At 34.1% G+C, this 19,405-nt stretch overlaps 1 protein-coding gene across 2 annotated transcripts in view; it reads right to left on the bottom strand.

Annotated features, from left to right (window-relative positions):
* Positions 1–228: 228 nt before the first annotated feature.
* The window catches only part of SGPP2 (sphingosine-1-phosphate phosphatase 2), a 125,148-nt gene continuing 105,971 nt past the window's right edge, over positions 229–19,405 (bottom strand). For both annotated transcript variants that reach the window (XM_074298623.1, XM_074298624.1), the window contains one exon: positions 229–3,095. In XM_074298623.1, coding sequence (XP_074154724.1) covers positions 2,550–3,095 — 546 coding nt within the window. In that variant the 3' untranslated portion in view covers positions 229–2,549. The remainder of the gene's footprint in view (positions 3,096–19,405) is intronic.

The raw sequence follows: 19,405 nt of genomic DNA on the forward strand, positions 1-19,405 counted from the left end.
CACTTTGGTAGCAAAATACATGTTTATTTTCTACTAATTAACTTTGGGCACCTTCATAAGTCAAAATAAATAGTACACAGTATTATCTTCAATTTTTTTTAGCTAAAGAAAATCATCCTTGCATATGTCTCATAAATAAAAAAAAGAAATTCAGCTGCAGAGAAGTCACACAACAATTAAATGGTAAATCTTGGGATAGAAGCACATGGGAATTAAGATTCTTGTGCTCTCTGTTGCTGCTGTCCTATTTTAGCATATAATTATCAAAATAGTTAAATGGCAACTTATTTGCTTCTTCCCTTTTACCTACCAGAAATACATAAAAAACAACTCCCCCCAAAAAAGCTAAGAATTTTCCCTATGCTTGTATCTTAAGGAGTCAGAGTATTCCACAAAACCCCAAAGAATGTTCCTCCAAGAGAATGAGGGTACTCACGTTAGACATTAGAAAAAGATGATTGTCAGTTTTCAGACAATTTTAAGTATTTTATGGTGAATTTGAATAAGACTGGAACTTAAACACAGGCTATATCCTTAAATGTATTATTTTTAAAGAAAAAATTTGCATGTGTTTATAAAAATACTGAAAAAATAATAGCATTAAAGATTTCATTTAGGTTTTTTATAAGCCAGGTAGGGGAATAAAGTCAATCCTATGTTCAGCTCAATACAATACCTGAGAATCTGTGCAAAGAGAGGATTAATTTAATTTTTTTTCCAATTTCACGTATAAACAATTTTACCACTTTTTCTCCTAAAATTTTGATTTCCATATTCCTTCCCAAACCCCTGTCTTTAAGAAGGCAAGCACTTTAACATGGGTTATAGATGTGTAGTTCAGACTGTCTAAATGTTTGAAAAAGAAAATGGGACTAACTTCCAGCAATAAAAATGTGCATTACAACATGCTAGTCTGAATGAAAGCTTGTAGAAGAGTGGGGCATGGGAAGATACACTATGGCCTCTGCAAAGCAGGTATTTTCTCATTAAAAAAAAAAAGCCAAAAAGATAAGATATACAATACATATTAAAATATGTGTGTATGTATGTGATCATAGATCCAAAGCTGGAAGAGATCTCAGAGAATGTCTAGTCCAACTCCTTTATTTTACAGGTAAGGAAACAGGCTCATGGGGGCTAAACAATGTGCCTACACCTGTGTCATACAGGTAGCATTAGAATCAGAGGCAGGATTTAAATCCAGATATTCCAACTTCATACTAGTGTTTTATTTATTGTACACCCATCCATCCCCAACTCATCCATGTGTACATGCATATTTTTTTAAGTGATCAATTTTAGCTCTTTTTCAAGAGATAAGGAACTTCTAGCAGGGGAAAAGGTTTTTTTTGTGTGTTTAGTGATTTTTTCACCTATTAATAATACTTTTTATATTTATATTTTGCTTTTCTGCAAAAATAATCTAAAGTCCTTCACATGTTGTTCTGAAAGTGATCCTGAGATAAGGAGAAAAGGTGAAGAAAGAAGCAGGATATTAATCCCAGTCATTTAGTAAATGAGTGACCTTATTAGGACTAAAGGTTCTGTTGAATGATAGATTTCTGCTCCATGCATAAATATATTAACCCTACATTTTGCTAATTTGGAGGAGATAACTAGTTAATCATATTCCTCAACCAACTGGAGTATTGTTTTCTGGAATTCATTGAAAGAAAGAACTATGGGGGGATGCCCAAGTTCTATTTCAAAATGGATTCCTAAAAATTAAAGAAAATCATGGAATCATAAAAAAAAAAACCAGCCTGTCATATAAATGTGCTTTTACTAACTAAATATGCATTTGCCAGTGACTGCATACTCAGACTTAATTTCTTCAAAGCCACAGACTTAATTTCTTCAAAGCCCAGTTTAATCATGGTGATTTCGTCACTGACTTTGAAAAATGTCATATGAGGCTTTTGTAATTCCTTTGGAATGACAACCATTGCTACTTTATCCACAGAGTGCCTTTGGATGGGGTGCCACCATTTCACCCTAGCTGAAGTTCTAGTTGGAGAATCTGGGTCAGTTTTTCTGGAAGTCATGAGGGCTAGAGGAATATCCCCTAGACTTCCCCCCATGCCAGCTAAATTTTCTAGGAACTAATCAAGTTTTGTGTAATCTTTCCTAACTTAAGAAATAGTATATTGTACACATCTGAATCATAAGATCATTTTTCTGAAAAATAACAAAGGATTCTAAAAAAGGATAAAGTAAGGTTAAGTCTATATATTCTAAGTTTAACTTTGGAATGACTCTAAAATGAAATTTATGAACTAGAAATTATTTTTTTCTCATGCTATATCATCATTTTCTTTGATTATTAGCCAAAAAAGAAAGGCACATAGCATACAGATATCTTTTTTTGCTTTTGTTTTCTTGGAAATGGTGGACATAGAGAAAGGAAGAGGCTGGCAGACTGGCACTGGTGGTAGTGATGGTAATGGGTGGCAACAGTGGCAAAGATGGTGACGTTACAGGTCTTCTCCATTATGTGGCCTTTCTAGGACTAAATTGTTTTTATGGGCTCTCTTTCAAGTGTACATTGCTCAAAGTAATCCCAAAAACTGGTGGAGCATCGGTACAAATACCGTAGCACAGATGCCAACTGAAGAATATGTTACAAATTTGTAGGGTACTTCAATTTCCAGTCTTCGTCTGGCTTCTTTATTCCGGGTGACCACCTTGAACCAAGAGTAAAGCACTTGCAGGGAAAGATTTTGCATCAGTTGACGAACCAAGAAAACCACCACAATTCCAACCATAAATTTGGTTAGTCCCAAGACTAACATTTTGGTTGTGAGCGGTGGGATGCTTTGTATGACAGACTCCGTGGGCTCAGATACCAACTTGAAAAAAGGATTGACCCAGAATCCAATGGTTACTCCAGCTCCAGCTGCTAGAATCATGGTAGTGTCTGCTCTGGTAGGAGTATAGTTATCTGATACTGGGTAGTTGTAACATAAGAAGAAAGGCACTACAAGAATGCATATAGGGAAGAGCAGACTGGCAGACTCCAGGTGATCGATGAGGTTCCATGCCGGATAAGTGACAGCAATGAACAATCCACTAATCAGAATGCCACCGATCACGTCCTGAAACAAAAATGAAAATAAAAATGGGAGTGAATTAGCAGACGTGTAATACAGGTGGACGTCTGATGTACATGTTTTTCTGTCTCTTAATTGAACAATTTAGGGGGAAGACAATGTCTTAGTGTCTAATTCATGAATAAATATAAACCACATAGAAAAGAAGCTGCATGATTTCATCCTCTGCTATAAAAACCAAGTCCTGAAATCATTCCAGGTTATATAAATGGTTATACACTGAATTTTAATACTCAATCTTTCCCTTTTCATGTTTGCTTTGCTAGTACTAACTTTACACACATCATGGCAGGTCTGGACACACACTTGCCAAATACTGCATCTCAAAAACTGGCACTAACCATCTGATTTCACAGATTACTGAAAAAGTGATTAAGGGACCATTCAGGAACAGAAAAGAGAAGCCAACTCAGAGGTCCTCAATAATTCAAATGTAATGAATGGGGTTGTTTTTAGGACTTTACTAGATCAGTCCCCAAGCCAACTGCCTCTATAAATCCCTGTGTTATATGACTTTATACCATGAGCATCAGGTTATCATGATTTCTAGGCAATCAAAAGTAAATCCTTATCAGAAAAAGATTACAATGTCCTGAGCTAGCTGGGTATTTGTTTGACATTATTACTAAACAAGAGAATATTTTTTGCTTTGACTATCTTTTTAACATAGTTACCTACTTTTAATACATTATTTCTTCATACTGTTATTTAATACTACCTTTACAAGTCCATTTTTTATCTCTTATTTGTTCCCTATCCTAGTACTCATAGGTAAGAGTTTCCTAACTGATGTTTCTGTATTTCTTCTCTTCCTCTTTCTGTTTCTATCTCTATTCTCTCTGTATTTTCTCCTTCCCTTCCCCCTCTGTCTCCTCCTTCTCCTCTTCTTCCCCTCCCCCTCCTCTTCTCCTATCTTCCCCTAAACCTCCCTTGGATTATCTATTCTTTACCTCAGAGCAGGAGTTATTAACCATGTTGTATCATGGCCTTCTAAAAGCCCACCAACTACAGGTTAAGAATTCTTGCCTTAGAGTATCTCTGTTCTTTCCAATTCTTTAGTCTCTTTACCCATCCTCTCTTCCTTTCTTCTTGACTCAATCTTCTGTTCATCTTCAAAGTTAAAGCCTTTACCTGTGGTCTTTTCTCAGTTCTTAGCCCTCTTGATCTCTCCACAGCTTTTGACATTCTTGACACCTCTCTTCCTGGATCATCTCTCTTTTTTTGGCTTTCATATTGTTCTCTCCTACTTCTCCTACCTGTCTGATTGCTCTTCAGTCATGTTTGCTGTATCATCCATGTATTGCTCCAATTCTAGGTAGTTTTTACCCCACGATTTTGTCCTGACCTCCTTTCTCTCTCTAAGCCTCTCTTACCAGTGTCATTAGCTTCTATGAGTTCAGTGGTCAGATTTTTGAGGTGACTCAAACCTAAACATCCAGCTTTAATCTCTCCCTACCACCCAGTCCTGTATTACCAACTGCCTGCTGGATAACTCTAGGTACCTCAAACTTACCATGTCAAAAATAAAACTCATTATCTTTCTCTCATAAACCCATTCTACGCCAAACTCCCCTACTTCTGTGGAGGACGGCACCATCTTTTCACTCACTCAGTCTTATAAACTCAAAGTCATTCTTAACTTGTTTACTCATCACTGACCAATTCATTAATTCTGCCTCCAGAATCTCTTCTCTTTATTCTCTCTCTTTACTCATATGGTCCTCATCAGGACCTGGACTGCTGCTTTAGCCTCCTAGTTGGTATCCCTCTACCCAGCCTTCCCCCCTTCAACTCATCCTCTTTCTAGATCATAGATCTCACCATAGAATTTCCTCCTAAAAACTTCTTCCCAGACAATAGGTGGTTGTTGTTGTTTTTGTTTTTGTTTTTTGCATTATAGTGTAAATAGTATTTATTACTTCTATTATAAGAGTACAATGAGTGAACTTTAGTTTCAAGAGGGTACACAAACATTACACACATTATCTCTATAGACATATAGATGTATAAAATGATAGATATAAATATGTAAAATATGTCTCTCCCTCTATATCCATACACATGTACACACTAAGATATAAAAGATACTGTTCAATGATGGATGATCCAGGATATCAGAGTCTTGGATGACTTGTGTTTGCATGAGGACTGTATCAGAAGACTTTTACTTGCACAAGAGATAAAAGAAGAGGAGCTGTATGGGAAAAGGAAGAGGCAAAAAAATAAAAAGTAGGACTCCCAGAGCCATGGAAGCAAACCAAAGATTGGTTTGGCTATGGTTGAATCATAGAGTCAAAGAGAGATGCATGAAACCATGTCCTACTTAAACCAGCCTTCATCCCTAGAATTATCTTCCATCAACTCCATATGTATCTTGTACAGACTAGCATAGAGACTTGCTCTTTGAGAGAAGGAACTCCTTGAGGGCAGAGACTGTTAATGTATTTCTTTTTATTCCTAGCACTTCCCATCATGTCTGACAGAGAACAAGTGCTTAATAAAAACTCTTTGACTGATTATCCTAAAATCCTAGTGGAAGCCTAATGAACCCAGAGCTAAGCTGAGAGACTTCCAGAGGGGTACAGTGCATGGAGCTCTGGATCTGGAGTCAAAAAGACTTGAGTCTAAATCTGGCCTAGATGTGGGATCCTGGGCAAGTCACAACTGCTATCTGCCTCATTTTCCTCATCTCTAAAATGGGGATAATAGTATCTACTTTCTAGGGTTATTAATACCAAATGAGATAATGTTTAAAAGTGCTTTGAAAACTTTAAATCCCTTATAAATTATAGCTATTATCAATAATTACTATTATTCATCATCTTCCAATCTGTTCCTAGAAACTTCTGTAGAATTTCATGAGGGAACGGGCACTAAACCCTAAACTTTTACCACTAGAGTATAAATTCTGAATTGACAGTTCATATAAGTCTTCCCATGTTTCTCCTAAACCATCATATATGTATTTTCTTAAACTACAATAGAATCTCTTTGCATTCACAGATGAGGATTTTTTTCCTCTCCTAAGTTAGATGCCACTTTAGTGGCAATGAGAAGGTACAGTGAATAGAGTACCAGACCTGGAGTCAAGAAAATCAAATCTAGCCCCAGACACTTAATTGTATGACTTTGGGCAGGTCAATTAACCTTGATGTGCCTGAATTTCCTCATCTATGAAGTGGGGTAATTGTAGCATTGACCTCCCATGGTTCTTATAAGAATTAGATGAGGTATTTATGGAACTTACTAAGTGCCTGAAACATCCTAGCCACTTGAATTAATCCTTCCTTTTTTTTTTTGCTTTCCTCCCTTCCTCCCTCACTCCTTTACCTCCCAATTCTTTGCTATACCAAAATATGCTGCTATAAATATCTTTGTACTCTTGGGTCCTTTCCTTCAATTTCCAACTTCCTCAACCATGACCAATATGTTGATAAAATGGAAGATCTTTGAGGGTAGAGACTGTTTCACTTTTGTCTACATCAAGTGCTAGGAAGTGTGAAGTGTCTGAGACCAGATTTGAACTCAGGCCCTCCTGACTTCAGGGCTGGTGCTCTATCCACTGAGCCACCTAGCTGCCCCTAGGAAATAGCATTTCACTGACAGACTACATATTTCTTACATGAAAGAATTTCTATTTGGAGGACTGGTAGTAAATTAAAGAGTAGTAATAGCTATATCCCTTCCTTTAAAATAATACCAAGAAAACATTTTAAAAAGCACTGAAAAAAAGTTCCAAAATGTAGTAAGACATAAGGGTTAAAGGAAAATAAAACAATTCAGTTAAATTAAATTTAATCCGTTAAATATAATATTTCTTTAAAACTAAATATGTAATAGTGGTTTGTTATATAGTCACAAATAATTTATTGATGTTAAATTTGCAACAAAAAAGAAAAATAAATTTTAAATTACTGTATCCCCCATTTACCATGCTGAGGGGATTAGTGGATAAATCAGACTCTAATTTCCTTAGAGCCTATGAAGGGGATCCATACACTGAGTAAAGGGACAGAGAATGATTCCACAGATTATCTCATCATTTGCATTATTTTTGTATTAAATTAAATGTTTTTGCTATTGGATTTGTTTCTTACAGAGAATACAATTGTATAAATAGAAAATATTCTATTGATAGTGAGATGGGTTATCATAATTAAAAGTGATAACCTAAATAAACCTATGTAAATCTCCATTTTGTTACTTCTATCAAAAAATGAGGGTATACTAAATATGCATATTTCTATATGTAAATTAAATGAAGTCAAAACTACTAAATAGAGATTCAATTAGGAAAATTTCCTGTAGCAACATTAAGAACTTCCTAAAAGTTCTTTTTTAGACTTAAAGTTTACCTTTTGAAAGCTTGAATTACTTTTTACATAAAACTTTTAAACCACAAAACCAAAACTTTTTTTGAAGCATGTCTGTCATTTCAATTTTCTAAGAGGAAGTAACTAGAATATTTCTTTCCATTTCTGAATTGCCCCAACATGATTATGATATGAATAGTCATGGAAATGTTGGGAGCAGAATGAAAAGTATCTGAGTGAGATGCATTAAAAAATCATAGTTCTAAAGAATGTTTATTGGCTGGGATGAGAGAGAACAATAAATAATCATGGTAGAAGCATGTAGCTATTATGACTAGAATTCTTGTCTTAATGGTCATATTTAATTTTTTTAATATATGAGGAAGGAGAATTTAGTGAAAAAACATGAAGAATGTCATTCTCAAAAGAAAGAAAGAAAAGATAATGATGTAAGAGAAGATGAGGAGGAGAAATTAGGGCAGACACCATCAAGAATGACTGAAGAGTAAGGATGCTTCACTCATACAATTAATTATGAACAATTCTTTGTCCATCAGAAAGAATGTAGAAATAATGCTAATACACAATTAGGGTATCTGGAAAAGTTAAAAATAAAGAGCAGTCTCAGTCTTTCCCATTTTTTAGAAAAAAAAAAATACAAATAAAAAAGGTGACATGAGAACCAAAACCATATTCACCATTTTACCATAACCCAGGGAATATTTTAAAAAAGAAGTGGCCATGAATTTCCAGGAATTACTAGGGCAAATAGGCTCTTAAAATCAGTCATCTTTGAATTCATGTTACAATATTAAATAATATTATCTTCAAGTTAATAAAACATCATGATAAGCTAGTATTTCCCAAAATTAAAAAGAGTAAGGAAATAGTGAACTTTTACTTATATGCTAGTTTTAAATAAAAAGTTCCTATTTGAAAGGACAAGGCTTACTTAGTCTGTTTCCTTCGCACAGAAGAGAGCAAGGAAAGGAAAATTACACATTGGGATTATCACATGGGTGAAGAAATCCAAAGCACCATTATGAATTCCAAGTGGAAAGTTTCAGGATCACCTAAATGCACGTTGCATTTTCATGCAAGATCACAGCTTATCCTGGAGGAGCCTTGACTCAAATTCTAGCCATGTTTGCAAGAATACTTCTTAGTGTAGTAAATTTACATTTTATCTCTAAGCATCTTCAATAGAGTATGCTACAGAGCAGCCCAACATAACACAAGGTTAGCTAGCTAGAAAGGAAAGAGAAAACCTATTCATTCAATTGTGAGTAAAGAATGCATTCAAATTGTTGAACTATTTATGCAGAAGACACAATGATCCGGGTCTTCCTCGCTTCCAAGCCCCCTGCTGAGAATGTGAACAGTCTTTTCTGCCCTTGGCTGCCTCCACCAGTCAACTGAAATTAGGAACAGAGATAAAACCAAGAGAAACGTCTTTCGTAGGTTGAGTAACTGCCTTTGTCATGCTCATTTGATAATTTTTTTTCATTCTAGATTTTGCACAGAAATAATTTATTAATTATGAATCATTCAGGGACTATACATGCTATTTTTCATATTGGCTTATGATTAGTTCTCTTTCTACTTAACATATAAAAGTATATAAAAGCCAAATGAGGAAAAAGAAAGCTACATTCATGAGTATGAGCATAAATAACTTTAGTAAGAAATCTAGATTTTCTGTAATTAGCATACATAGCAGGGAAACAATTCCACAAATTCAAGAAATATTAAAAAAAAAACTATTGCTGTCCACAAATGGCAAAAGATCTGTTATATAAAGGCAGTCACTTGGTTAACTGGTGACAAGTTTAAGTCTCCTAATATGACAGAGTCTGCATAGAACAGGAATCCTTGACCTGGGGTTCACATGTGCTCAAAGGCTCCATGGTTATACTTCAGGAGGCTTGGAAACTTGGGGAAGAAAGAAATTACATCTATTTTCACTAACCTCCAGTTGAAATTTAGCATTTTCTCCAATTCTTTTTTAAAGATGTTTATTTTATTTTTAAAAAATATTTCAAAATTATATTAGTTATTTGTAATAGCCTTTTCTATTTAAAATTTAAGTTCCAAATTCTCTCCCTCTCATCCCCTCTCCCATTCACTGAGAAGTAATATTACTATAATATGTATGAAATCATGCAAAACCTAATTTTTTATTAGCCATATTTCACAAAAATAAAGAAAAATTAAAAAGTGAGCAAGTTATATTTCAATTTGCACTCAGACTATCAGTTCTTTCTTTAGAAGTGGATAACATCTTCTCATCATGAGTCTTTTGGAATTGTCTTGGATCATTGTATTCAGAGTATCCAAGTCTTTCACACTTGACCATTATCATAACATTGTTGTTATTATGCACAATGATCTCCCAGTTTTCTCACTTCATTTTGTATCATTATTTCATACAGGTCTTACTATGGTATTTTCTGAAATCACCCCCTTCATCATTTCCCATAACACAATAGCACTCCATTACTATCATATGTTACAACTTGTTCAACCATTCCCTAATTGATGATCCTCCCATTGATTTCCAATTCTTTGATTTCACAAAAGGAACTTCTACAAATATTTTATACATGTAGAGTTTTTTCCTTTTCCTTTGATCTCTTTGGGGATTAGACTTAATTTTGGTATTCCTGGATCACAGGGTACACACAGTTTTAATATTCCTTGGGGCTAGTTCCAAATTGTTCTCCAGAATGATTAGACCAGTTCATTACTCTAGCTGATACTTATTTTTCCTTCATCCCCTCCAAGTATAAAGTAGTAACTCAGAATTACTTTAATTTGCCTTTCTCTAATCAACAATGATTTAGAGCATTTTTAGTTTTGTTTTCTTCTTCTGAAAACTCCGCGTTTATATTCTTTGACAATTTATCAATTAGGGAATAGCTCTTAGTTTTATAAATTTGACTCAGTATTTGCAATTGTTTTTTTCGAGTCATTTGAAGTATTTTCTCTTTGACTTGGGAGTTCTGTAATTTGATTATAATATTCCCTGAAGTTTTCATTTAGGATCTCTTTCAAGAAGTGATCAATGGGTTCTTTCAATTTCTATTTTACCCTCTGGATCTAAGATATCCAGGCAACTTTTCTTGACAATAATTTGAAACATGATATCTAGGCTCTTTTGATCATGGCTTTCAGGTAGTCCAATAATTTTTAAATGATCTCTCCTGGATTTCTTTTCTAAATCAGTTTTTTTTTTTTTCCCCCCAATGAAATACTTCCTATTTTCTTCTACTTTTTTCATTCTTTTGATTTTGTTTTTTTTTTCTTTTTTTTTTAGTATTTTTTTTGCCAATTACATGTAAAAACAATTTTTAATATTTGTTTTTTAAAACTCTGAATTTTGAATTCTCTCTTTTCCTCCCCTCTCTGCCCCCTTCATTGAGAAGACAAGCAATTTGATATAGCTTATACGTTGTGTAGTCATGCAAAACATATTTCCTTATTAGTCATGTTGTAAAAGGAAAGTATAGACAATAACAACAATAACTGAAAAGCCTCAAGTTAAATAAAGAACATAAAAAACTACGCTTCAATCTGTATTTAGACATCATTAATTCTTTCTTTGGGGATAAATAGCATTTCTAATTCATAAGAATTTCAGAGTTGTCTGAGATCATTGTATTGCTGAAAGTATTTAAGTCTTTCACAGATGATGTTACTGCTTTATACACAGTACATGTCACTTTGAATCAGCTTCTGTAAGTCTTTCTAGAATATATATATATTTTTTTCCTGAGGCAATTGGGGTTAAATGATTTACCTAGAGTCACACAGCTAGGAAGTATTGAGTGTCTGAGATTGGATTTGAACTCAGGTCCTCCTGACTGCAGGGCTAACACTTTATCCATCTAGCTGCCCCCTTTCCAGGATTTTCTGAGAGCATTCCACTCATCATTTTTTACAGCATAAAAATATCCCATCCCAATCATATATCATAATTTATTCAGCTATTTCCCAATTGATAAGCATCCCCTCAATTTTCAATTTTTTTGCTAGAAAAAAAAAAGCTGCTATAAATATTTTTGTACTGAATGGTCATTTCCCCTTTTTAAATCTTTTTTTTTTTTAAATATAGAACTAGTAGTGGCATTGCTAGATCAAAGAGTACGTAGGACTTTATAGTTCTTTGAGTATAATTCCAAATTGCTCTATAGAATGGCTGAATCAAGTCACAACAATGACTAGCACTAATGCACCAACAATGCATTGATGTCTCATTTTTCCCACATCCCCTCCAACCTGTGTCATTTTCCTTTTCTAGTAGATATGAGGTAGCACCTCAGAATTGTTTTAATTTGCATTTTCCCAATCAATAGTCATTTAGAGCATTCTTTTTAATATGGCCATAGACAGCTTTGTTAGATTTATCTGAAAACTTTTCATATATTTTGATCATTTTTCAATTGAGGAATAGCTCTTATTTTTAGTGAATTTGATTCACTTCTCTATTTGTTTGAAAAATGAAGCTTTTATCAGAGACACTTGCAAGAAAAAAATTTTAGTTATGATGGCTAACTATATTTTCCTCTAGCCTACTTCTCCCTCTGTTTATTCTATTTTCTCGATCCCTTTACTTGTTCCCTGCCCCCTCAAAAGAGTTTTGCTTTTGACTACTTCTCCCCAATCTGCCCTTCTCTTATTCCCTTCCTCTCCTACTTTCCTGTAGGGTAAGATAGATTTCTATACTCAATTGAGTATGTATGCTACTCTCTCTTTGAGCCAATTCTGATGACAGTAAGGTTCATGCACTACCTCTGACTTCCATTTTCTCCTCCATTGTAAAAGTTTTTTCTTGCCTCTTATGCAAGATAATTTGCCCCATTCTGTCTTTCCTTTCCCAGAGAAATCCTAGTACATTACTCTATCACCCCTTAATTTTATGTTTCTAGAAATCATCCCCTTCAACTCACACCTATGCCCTCTGTCCATGTATATTTCTTCTATTGTAATAAGGAGAAAGTTCTTATTGCAACAATTATCTTCCCATATAAAAATGTAAACAGTTTAACCCTACTAAATTCTCTTTCCTGTTTACCTTTTGTGCTTCTCTAGAGTCTTGTAATTTGAAATTCAAAATTTCTATTTAACTCTGGTCTTTTCATAAAAATGCTTATGCCCCTATTTTTCCCTTGAAGTATTGTACTCAGTTTTGTAGGATAGGTGATTTTTTTCATTGTAATCCTAGCTCCTTTGCCCTCCAGAATATCACATTCCAAGTCCTCTGATCCTTTAATGTAAAAGCTACTAAATCTTATATTATCCTTACTGTGGCTCCACAATACTTGAATTGTTTCTTTCTAACTGCTTGCAAGATTTTCTTCTTGATCTCTGCAATCTGAACATAATATTCTTTAGAGTTTCCATTTTAGGATCTCTTTCAGGAGGTGATTAGAGGATTCTTTTAATTTCTATTCTACTCTCTGGTTCCAGAATATCAGGACACTTTTCTTCAATAACTTCTTGAAAGATGTTTTTGAGTTCTTTTTTTGTTCATGGCTTTTTATGGATATTCCAATAATTTTTTGGTTCAATAATTCTTAAATTATCTCTCCTAGAAGAACTGATCTTCTAGATTAGTTGTTTTTCGAATTAGATATTTCACATCGTCTTCTATTTTTTCATTCTTTTTGGTTTTATTGTTTCTTTATTTTTCATAAAGTCATTAGCTTCCATGAATTGCTCAATTCTAAGTTAAAGGAATTATTTTCTTCAGTGAGCTTTTGTGTCTCTTTTTCATCGGGCCAATTCTTATTGGCTTTTTGTACCTCCTTTACCATTTGGTCTGATCTGTTTTTCTTCTCCATATTGGCTTTTTGTACCTCCTTTACCATTTGGTCTTATCTGTTTTTTCTTAAGTGTTATTTTCTTCAGTATTTTGTGTGTGTCTCCTTTCCCAAGTTGTTGACTCATTTGTCATGATTTTCTTGCATCACTCTCATTTCTCCTCTCAATTATCAACTACTGAACTTTTGAGAATAAGTCTAAAGGATTTTTTTTTAAAAAGAGAAAGTGAACCTCTCAAAGGGGAGGTGGATCTACATGATTTCATTAAAAACAGGTCATGTCAGACCATTTTAATTTCTCTTTTTAACAAGGTTTTTACTATCTACTACAAAGTAGATCAGAAATATTAGATAAATATAGCTTAACTACCACTTGACCAAATCTCTCACATACTTTTATATTTTGGAAAGATATAGGGAGATGGGCTTGTTGAATAGCTAGACCAAAGAGCAAGTCATTAATTTCAAAGAGTCAATAGGGTTTCATTAATAAGTCATACCACACTAACCTCATTTGGGGGGATAGAATTAAAATAGGTAAATTGTGATTTTAACTTACCTATATTTTACTTAAGCTTTTAATAAAGCATCTCATTCTATTCTTGTAGGGAAAATGAAAAGATGGATTAGACACTAATATTATAATATGTTTTTGGAATATGATATTCCAGACAGTAATGGAGCTAGGATTAAAACCTTGGGCTGAATTAGCAAGGACATAGATTCCAAGTTATGGATGGAGTTGTGAACTGATATAACTATCCTGGAAAGCAATTTGGAACTATGCTCAAACACCTAGAAAGGCTCATGGGAACTAATACAAAGTAAGTGAACAAAACCAGAACAACCTTGTGCATAGTAAAAGCAAAATTGTATGATGACTAATTGTGAATGACTTAGCTATTTTCAGCAACCCAAACATTATGACATTTTGAAGGCTTTATGATGATGAAAACTGCTATCTACTTCCAGAGAAAAAAATGATGAAATCTGAATGGAGATCAAAGCATATGATTTTTAAAAAGATTTTTATTTTCCCCAGTTACTGGTAAAACACTTTTTACACTTGTTTTTAAACTTTGAGGGCCAGATTCTCTCCTTTCTCCTCGCCCCCCATCATTGAGAAGGCACATGTGAAGTTATACAAAACATTTCCTTAAAAGCCATGTTGCAAAAGAAAACATATTCCCACTTCCCTTCCCCCAAAAAAAGCCCTCAAGAAAAATAAAGTTAAAAAAAATTATGCTTTGGGGCAGCTAGGTGCCATAGTGGATAGGACACCAGCCTTGAATTCAGGAAGACCCGAGTTCAAATATGTTCTCAGACACTTAACACTTCCTAGCTGTGTGACCCTGGGCAAGTCACTTAACCCCAGCCTAAATAAATAAATAGATAGATAGATAGATAGATAAATAAATAAATGAATAAATAAATAAATAAATATGCTTCAATACCTATTCATTTCTTTCTCTGGGAAGGGTAGCATTTTTCATCATAAATCCTTCAGAATAAAAGCTTTTTTTTTTTTTTTTTTTTTTTTTTTTTACTTTATTTTTTTCATGTTTTTATCTCACAACATAATAAGCAAATATGTCTTGCATGACCCCACATGTACAATCTGTACAAAATTGCTTGCCTTCTCAATGCGGGGAGAAGGGAGGAAAAGAATTTGGGACTCAAAATTTGTTATATTTTGTACCAGAAAACAGAAACAGTCATGTATGCCGGAAATTGTAAAGTGCTAACCTGCAAGTCAGTGATTAGAGCCATGGGAAGGGTTATCCCCCAGTAGACAGGAGCCCTCAATAACCTCCTTCACTTGAGGTCTTTAAGCAAAGCCAGGATGAGCACTGATCCAGTTGTTGTTTTTTTTTTGTGTGTGTGTGTGTGTGTATGTGTAGGTTTTCTTTTATCTTTTAGCTATCTTTTGACCTTGATGGCGTCTTCAAACTCTATGTTTCTATGATTCTAGTGTTTTAAATAGAAAACATTACATTTCTTCTAAGCAGAAGTGTTTCATTCTGTATTAACTTATGAATACAGCCTAAAGTATAAACTATACAAAAGGAATAATCTTGAAGGTGTCCCATGTCCTCTCTTTTTTGACAAAAAAAAAAAACAAAAACAAAAAAGGCATTCTAACTTTTTTAACCTTTCTAAAGCTCTCTTTAAAATGTTCAGGTTTGCCAAATGAAAAAATGGCATGGGACCAAATTAACTTCTCATAAAATAAGGAAGAGAAAAATAAGAATTTTATGTATGATTTGTAAATTACTTCCACTAACAGTCTCTTTTGATTCCTCATTGTCACAGAATTCAGAGAACCTACAGGGCTTCAAACTCTGATAGATCCTTCCAAAAAGGGTTCAACAACATTCTATGTACCATCCAAAGACCAGTTTTGAAGGAGGGAACCATCACCAGGTTAGTACAGAATGATGTATTATTTCAGCTTGGTAACTCTCCAAAGCTTATCTATCATATAGGAGAGTGATTACAATCATGAGTGATGGGGGCATTCACCCCTACAAAATCAGAGATTCTCAAAATATACTCTAAAACATGGAGCAATTTGGGAATGATTACTGGTTGGTTCAGCATTAAAAAGGTCTAACAAGTCTAGGCAGCAAGTTTCCCCACCCTTAATTCTCTTTAATACTAACAGGCTATAACTTTATTGAATCTGAATGTCTGACACATCAATAGGATTATGACTTTAGATTAAATAAGTGAAAGCATAGGGAGGCCAGTTTTCTTGGATTATTCTTGCCTATCGTGCCCTCTGCCCACTCAAATTTGAAAAGATCACTTAAATATTTTCAGAGTCTTTGAGATTTTCTCTCTCCTTGTTATTTGTGGGCTGTCTAGCAGCTATGCTGTAGAAGATAGAGTGCTGGGCTTGGAATCACTAAGTTGTGAGTTCAGATCCCAACTCAGATACTTCACTGTGTGACCCTGGATAAGGCATTTAATCTCTGCCTCAACTTCCTTATTCTGAAAATGGGGATAAGAACAACATCTATCTATAGGTTGTTGTAAAGGCCAATGAGATAATAGACAGAAAGCATTTAGTGAACGTTAAACTTAAAGAAAATCAGTTTAAAAAACATTTAATGCCCAAAGGCATTTTCTCCTACTTCACTATCATTAAAAAGTTAAAGACAATCCCTAGGAGTTCACTCTAAAGAGCTGGTAAGCCCTTTACTCTTTGGGAAAAGCATCTGAAGACCAGCAAATGGTAACAGAGAAGCCGAAAGAATATCAAAGAGTAGTAGTAACAGTAACAGAGACATCTAGCAGAGAACTCAGTGAAGAACTCTATAGAAAGTACCATGACAAAGAGAACAGAGTAATAGATGATTCCAGCCCAATATAAAAATAAAACAAAACAAGAGTACTTCCAAAAAAAAAAAAGGAAAAAAAAAGAAAAGCTCAACTACTTGATCTCAACATCAGAAAGCATCAGCAGCTCTGAAGCATCAGAGGCATGACTTTCCTGGTCATGCTCTCCAGATACATGAATGTCCTATGTATGTAACCATGGAAGAACACAAGTATGTTTCTTACATATATTACCTTATACATGGGTAATGTGGCAACCAGTGAGAAAGCATACTTGGGGCTGTTGGTCTGCATTCTTCCTGGGGATTTCACTCAATGAAATGTAAAAGATGCTATGTGGAAGGGTGACAAGTTTCTCTTTGACCCCAACAATGATTCTTGTAACCAGGCAAATCAACTTTCAGTAAAACCAAAGGTGAAGTTGATGACTTTTAGCCTCTCTAGTCTTTTCATCAGATCTTTGTTATATATTCCTACCATCCATAAAAATCACAAGAATTTAAAACCAAAAAAAAAGAGCTTTACAAATGTAAAATAGATATGTGATTATATGAATCAATGCAACCAAATTTCAAGGAAAGCAGGAAACTGGGGAATATTTTATAACAATTATCTCTGATAAAGGCCTCATTCCTCAAATACATGGAGAACTGAGTCAAATTTATAAAATTACAAATTATCTCCCAATTGATAAATGGTCAAAGGATATGAACAGACAGTTTTCACACAAAGAGATCAAAGCTATCTGTAGTCATCTGAAAAAAAAAATTTAAATCACTACTGACTAGAGAAATGAAAATTAAAACAACTCTGAGGTACTACCTTATATTAGCGAGAAAGAACAAGACAAAGTAAGGAAAGAAGAAAAACGAGCCATTTTAAAAAAATGTATAGGAAGATCAAAAGAAGATACAAAGTCAATTGAATTTACTATACTTTTAAAAACAAGCTCTACTTAATAGAGACCTATAAATTCATGTACAGTTCTCTTTTTCTGTTCTTAAACCTATATAGAAATACTCATTTGGTTTTTGTTTAAGTATATATATATATATATATATTTTTTTTTTTTTTTTAAACTTTCTAACTTTATTGAAGTGAAGCATATAAGATTTCAGTTCTTATAATGGATGGATTTGAGTTAACATTGGTTATTGGGAGAAGTTCTTTGGACTATGTCTTCCATATGCTTTCTGGGCTTGGGCTGTGTGTCTAAGTCATTATGGACTCTGATAATCAGATAATGCTCTATTAGACAAGAGATTTAAAAATATATCAGAGTCCGCCTGCATTTTTGACCTCCTTCACAGGCTAACTGTACACTATTTCAAAAGTCCAATTCTTTTTGTACAGCAAAACAACTGTTTGGACATGTTTACATGTATTGTATTTAATTTATACTTTCACATATTTAACATGTATTGGTCAACCTGCCTTCTGGGGGAAGGGATGGGGGGAAGGAGGGGAAAAATTGGAACAAAAGATTTGGCAATTGTCAATGCTTAAAATTACCCATGAATATATCTGGTAAATAAAAAGCCATAATATATATATATATATTTAATATATTTAATATATATATATATATATATATCATAGAGGGGCAGCTGGGTGGTACAGTGGATAGAGCACCAGCCCTGAAGTCAGGAGCACCTGAGTTCAAATCTGGCCTCAGATATTTAACACTTTCTAGTTGTATGACCCTGGGCAAGTCATTTAACCCCAATTGCCTCAGCAATATATATACATACATACATATATATATATATATATATATATATATATATATATATATATATATATATATATATATATATATATTAGAGGGAACATAAGAGATGAAATTATAAACGGAATAGAGAATGAGAACCTAAGCCCATAAAGTGATGTAGCCATATTGTTCCCAAACTGCAATATGTTGAAACTGGACCATGATAATTCTAGAAGAGAGATGATCACTTTCCATTGTACTTAATCCCTCCCAAGGGAATCCTGGGTTTCTAAAAATATTCTAAAAAGCAGAAAGCATTGAATTCTAGATATCCATTCCTGGGAATAAATTCTGAAATGCCCTTTCATTTCTATTATGCTGAAGCATCAAAGGGATTGAAGTGAAATTAAGTTTTAATTCTAGTCAATCCATCAACTAAGCACTGAAAAGCAAAAAACAAAAAACAAAACAAACCAAAAAACTCAAATCAAACCAGTCTTATGGGAAAGACAATATGCAATTATGAACAAACAAGATACATACGGGATAAATTTAAGATAGTCTCAAAAATAAGGCACTAGGAAAGGCTTTTTTCAGAAGGGAACCTATAAGGAAATCTGGGAAAGTCAGGAGACAGAGACAAGAAGGGAGAATATTCCAAGAATGGGGTACAGCCAGTGAAAATTCTTGAGTAGGGAGATAAAGTGTTATGGGCAAGGAACAGCAGGAATGCCAGTTACAATGGATTATTGAGAATCTGGAGGGAAGTTGGGTATCAGGATTTGGAGAAGGAAGGAGGGGGAAAGGTTATGAAGGTTTCTGAATGCCAAACTGAGAATTTTATATTGGACTCTAGAGGTGAAGGGGCATGACAGGGTCAGATCTGGTTTAGGAAGATCAGTCCAACAACTGAGTAGAGTTGTGTGTTAGAGACTGCATTCCTCCCTATGGGAGCAAAGACTATTTTAGTACTTGATTCTTGCCCTTATTTATGCTGTTTCTTATCTTAATTAAATGCTTGTGTTTTTTGTATCTATGTGTTCTTGGTATGATTAAGCAAAAGAATAAGAATATCAAATTGATTAATATAAATAACAATAATGAGTA

This window comes from Sminthopsis crassicaudata, chromosome 3 (assembly GCF_048593235.1).
Source record: "Sminthopsis crassicaudata isolate SCR6 chromosome 3, ASM4859323v1, whole genome shotgun sequence".
In the NCBI taxonomy this organism is placed as follows: Eukaryota; Metazoa; Chordata; class Mammalia; order Dasyuromorphia; family Dasyuridae; genus Sminthopsis; species Sminthopsis crassicaudata.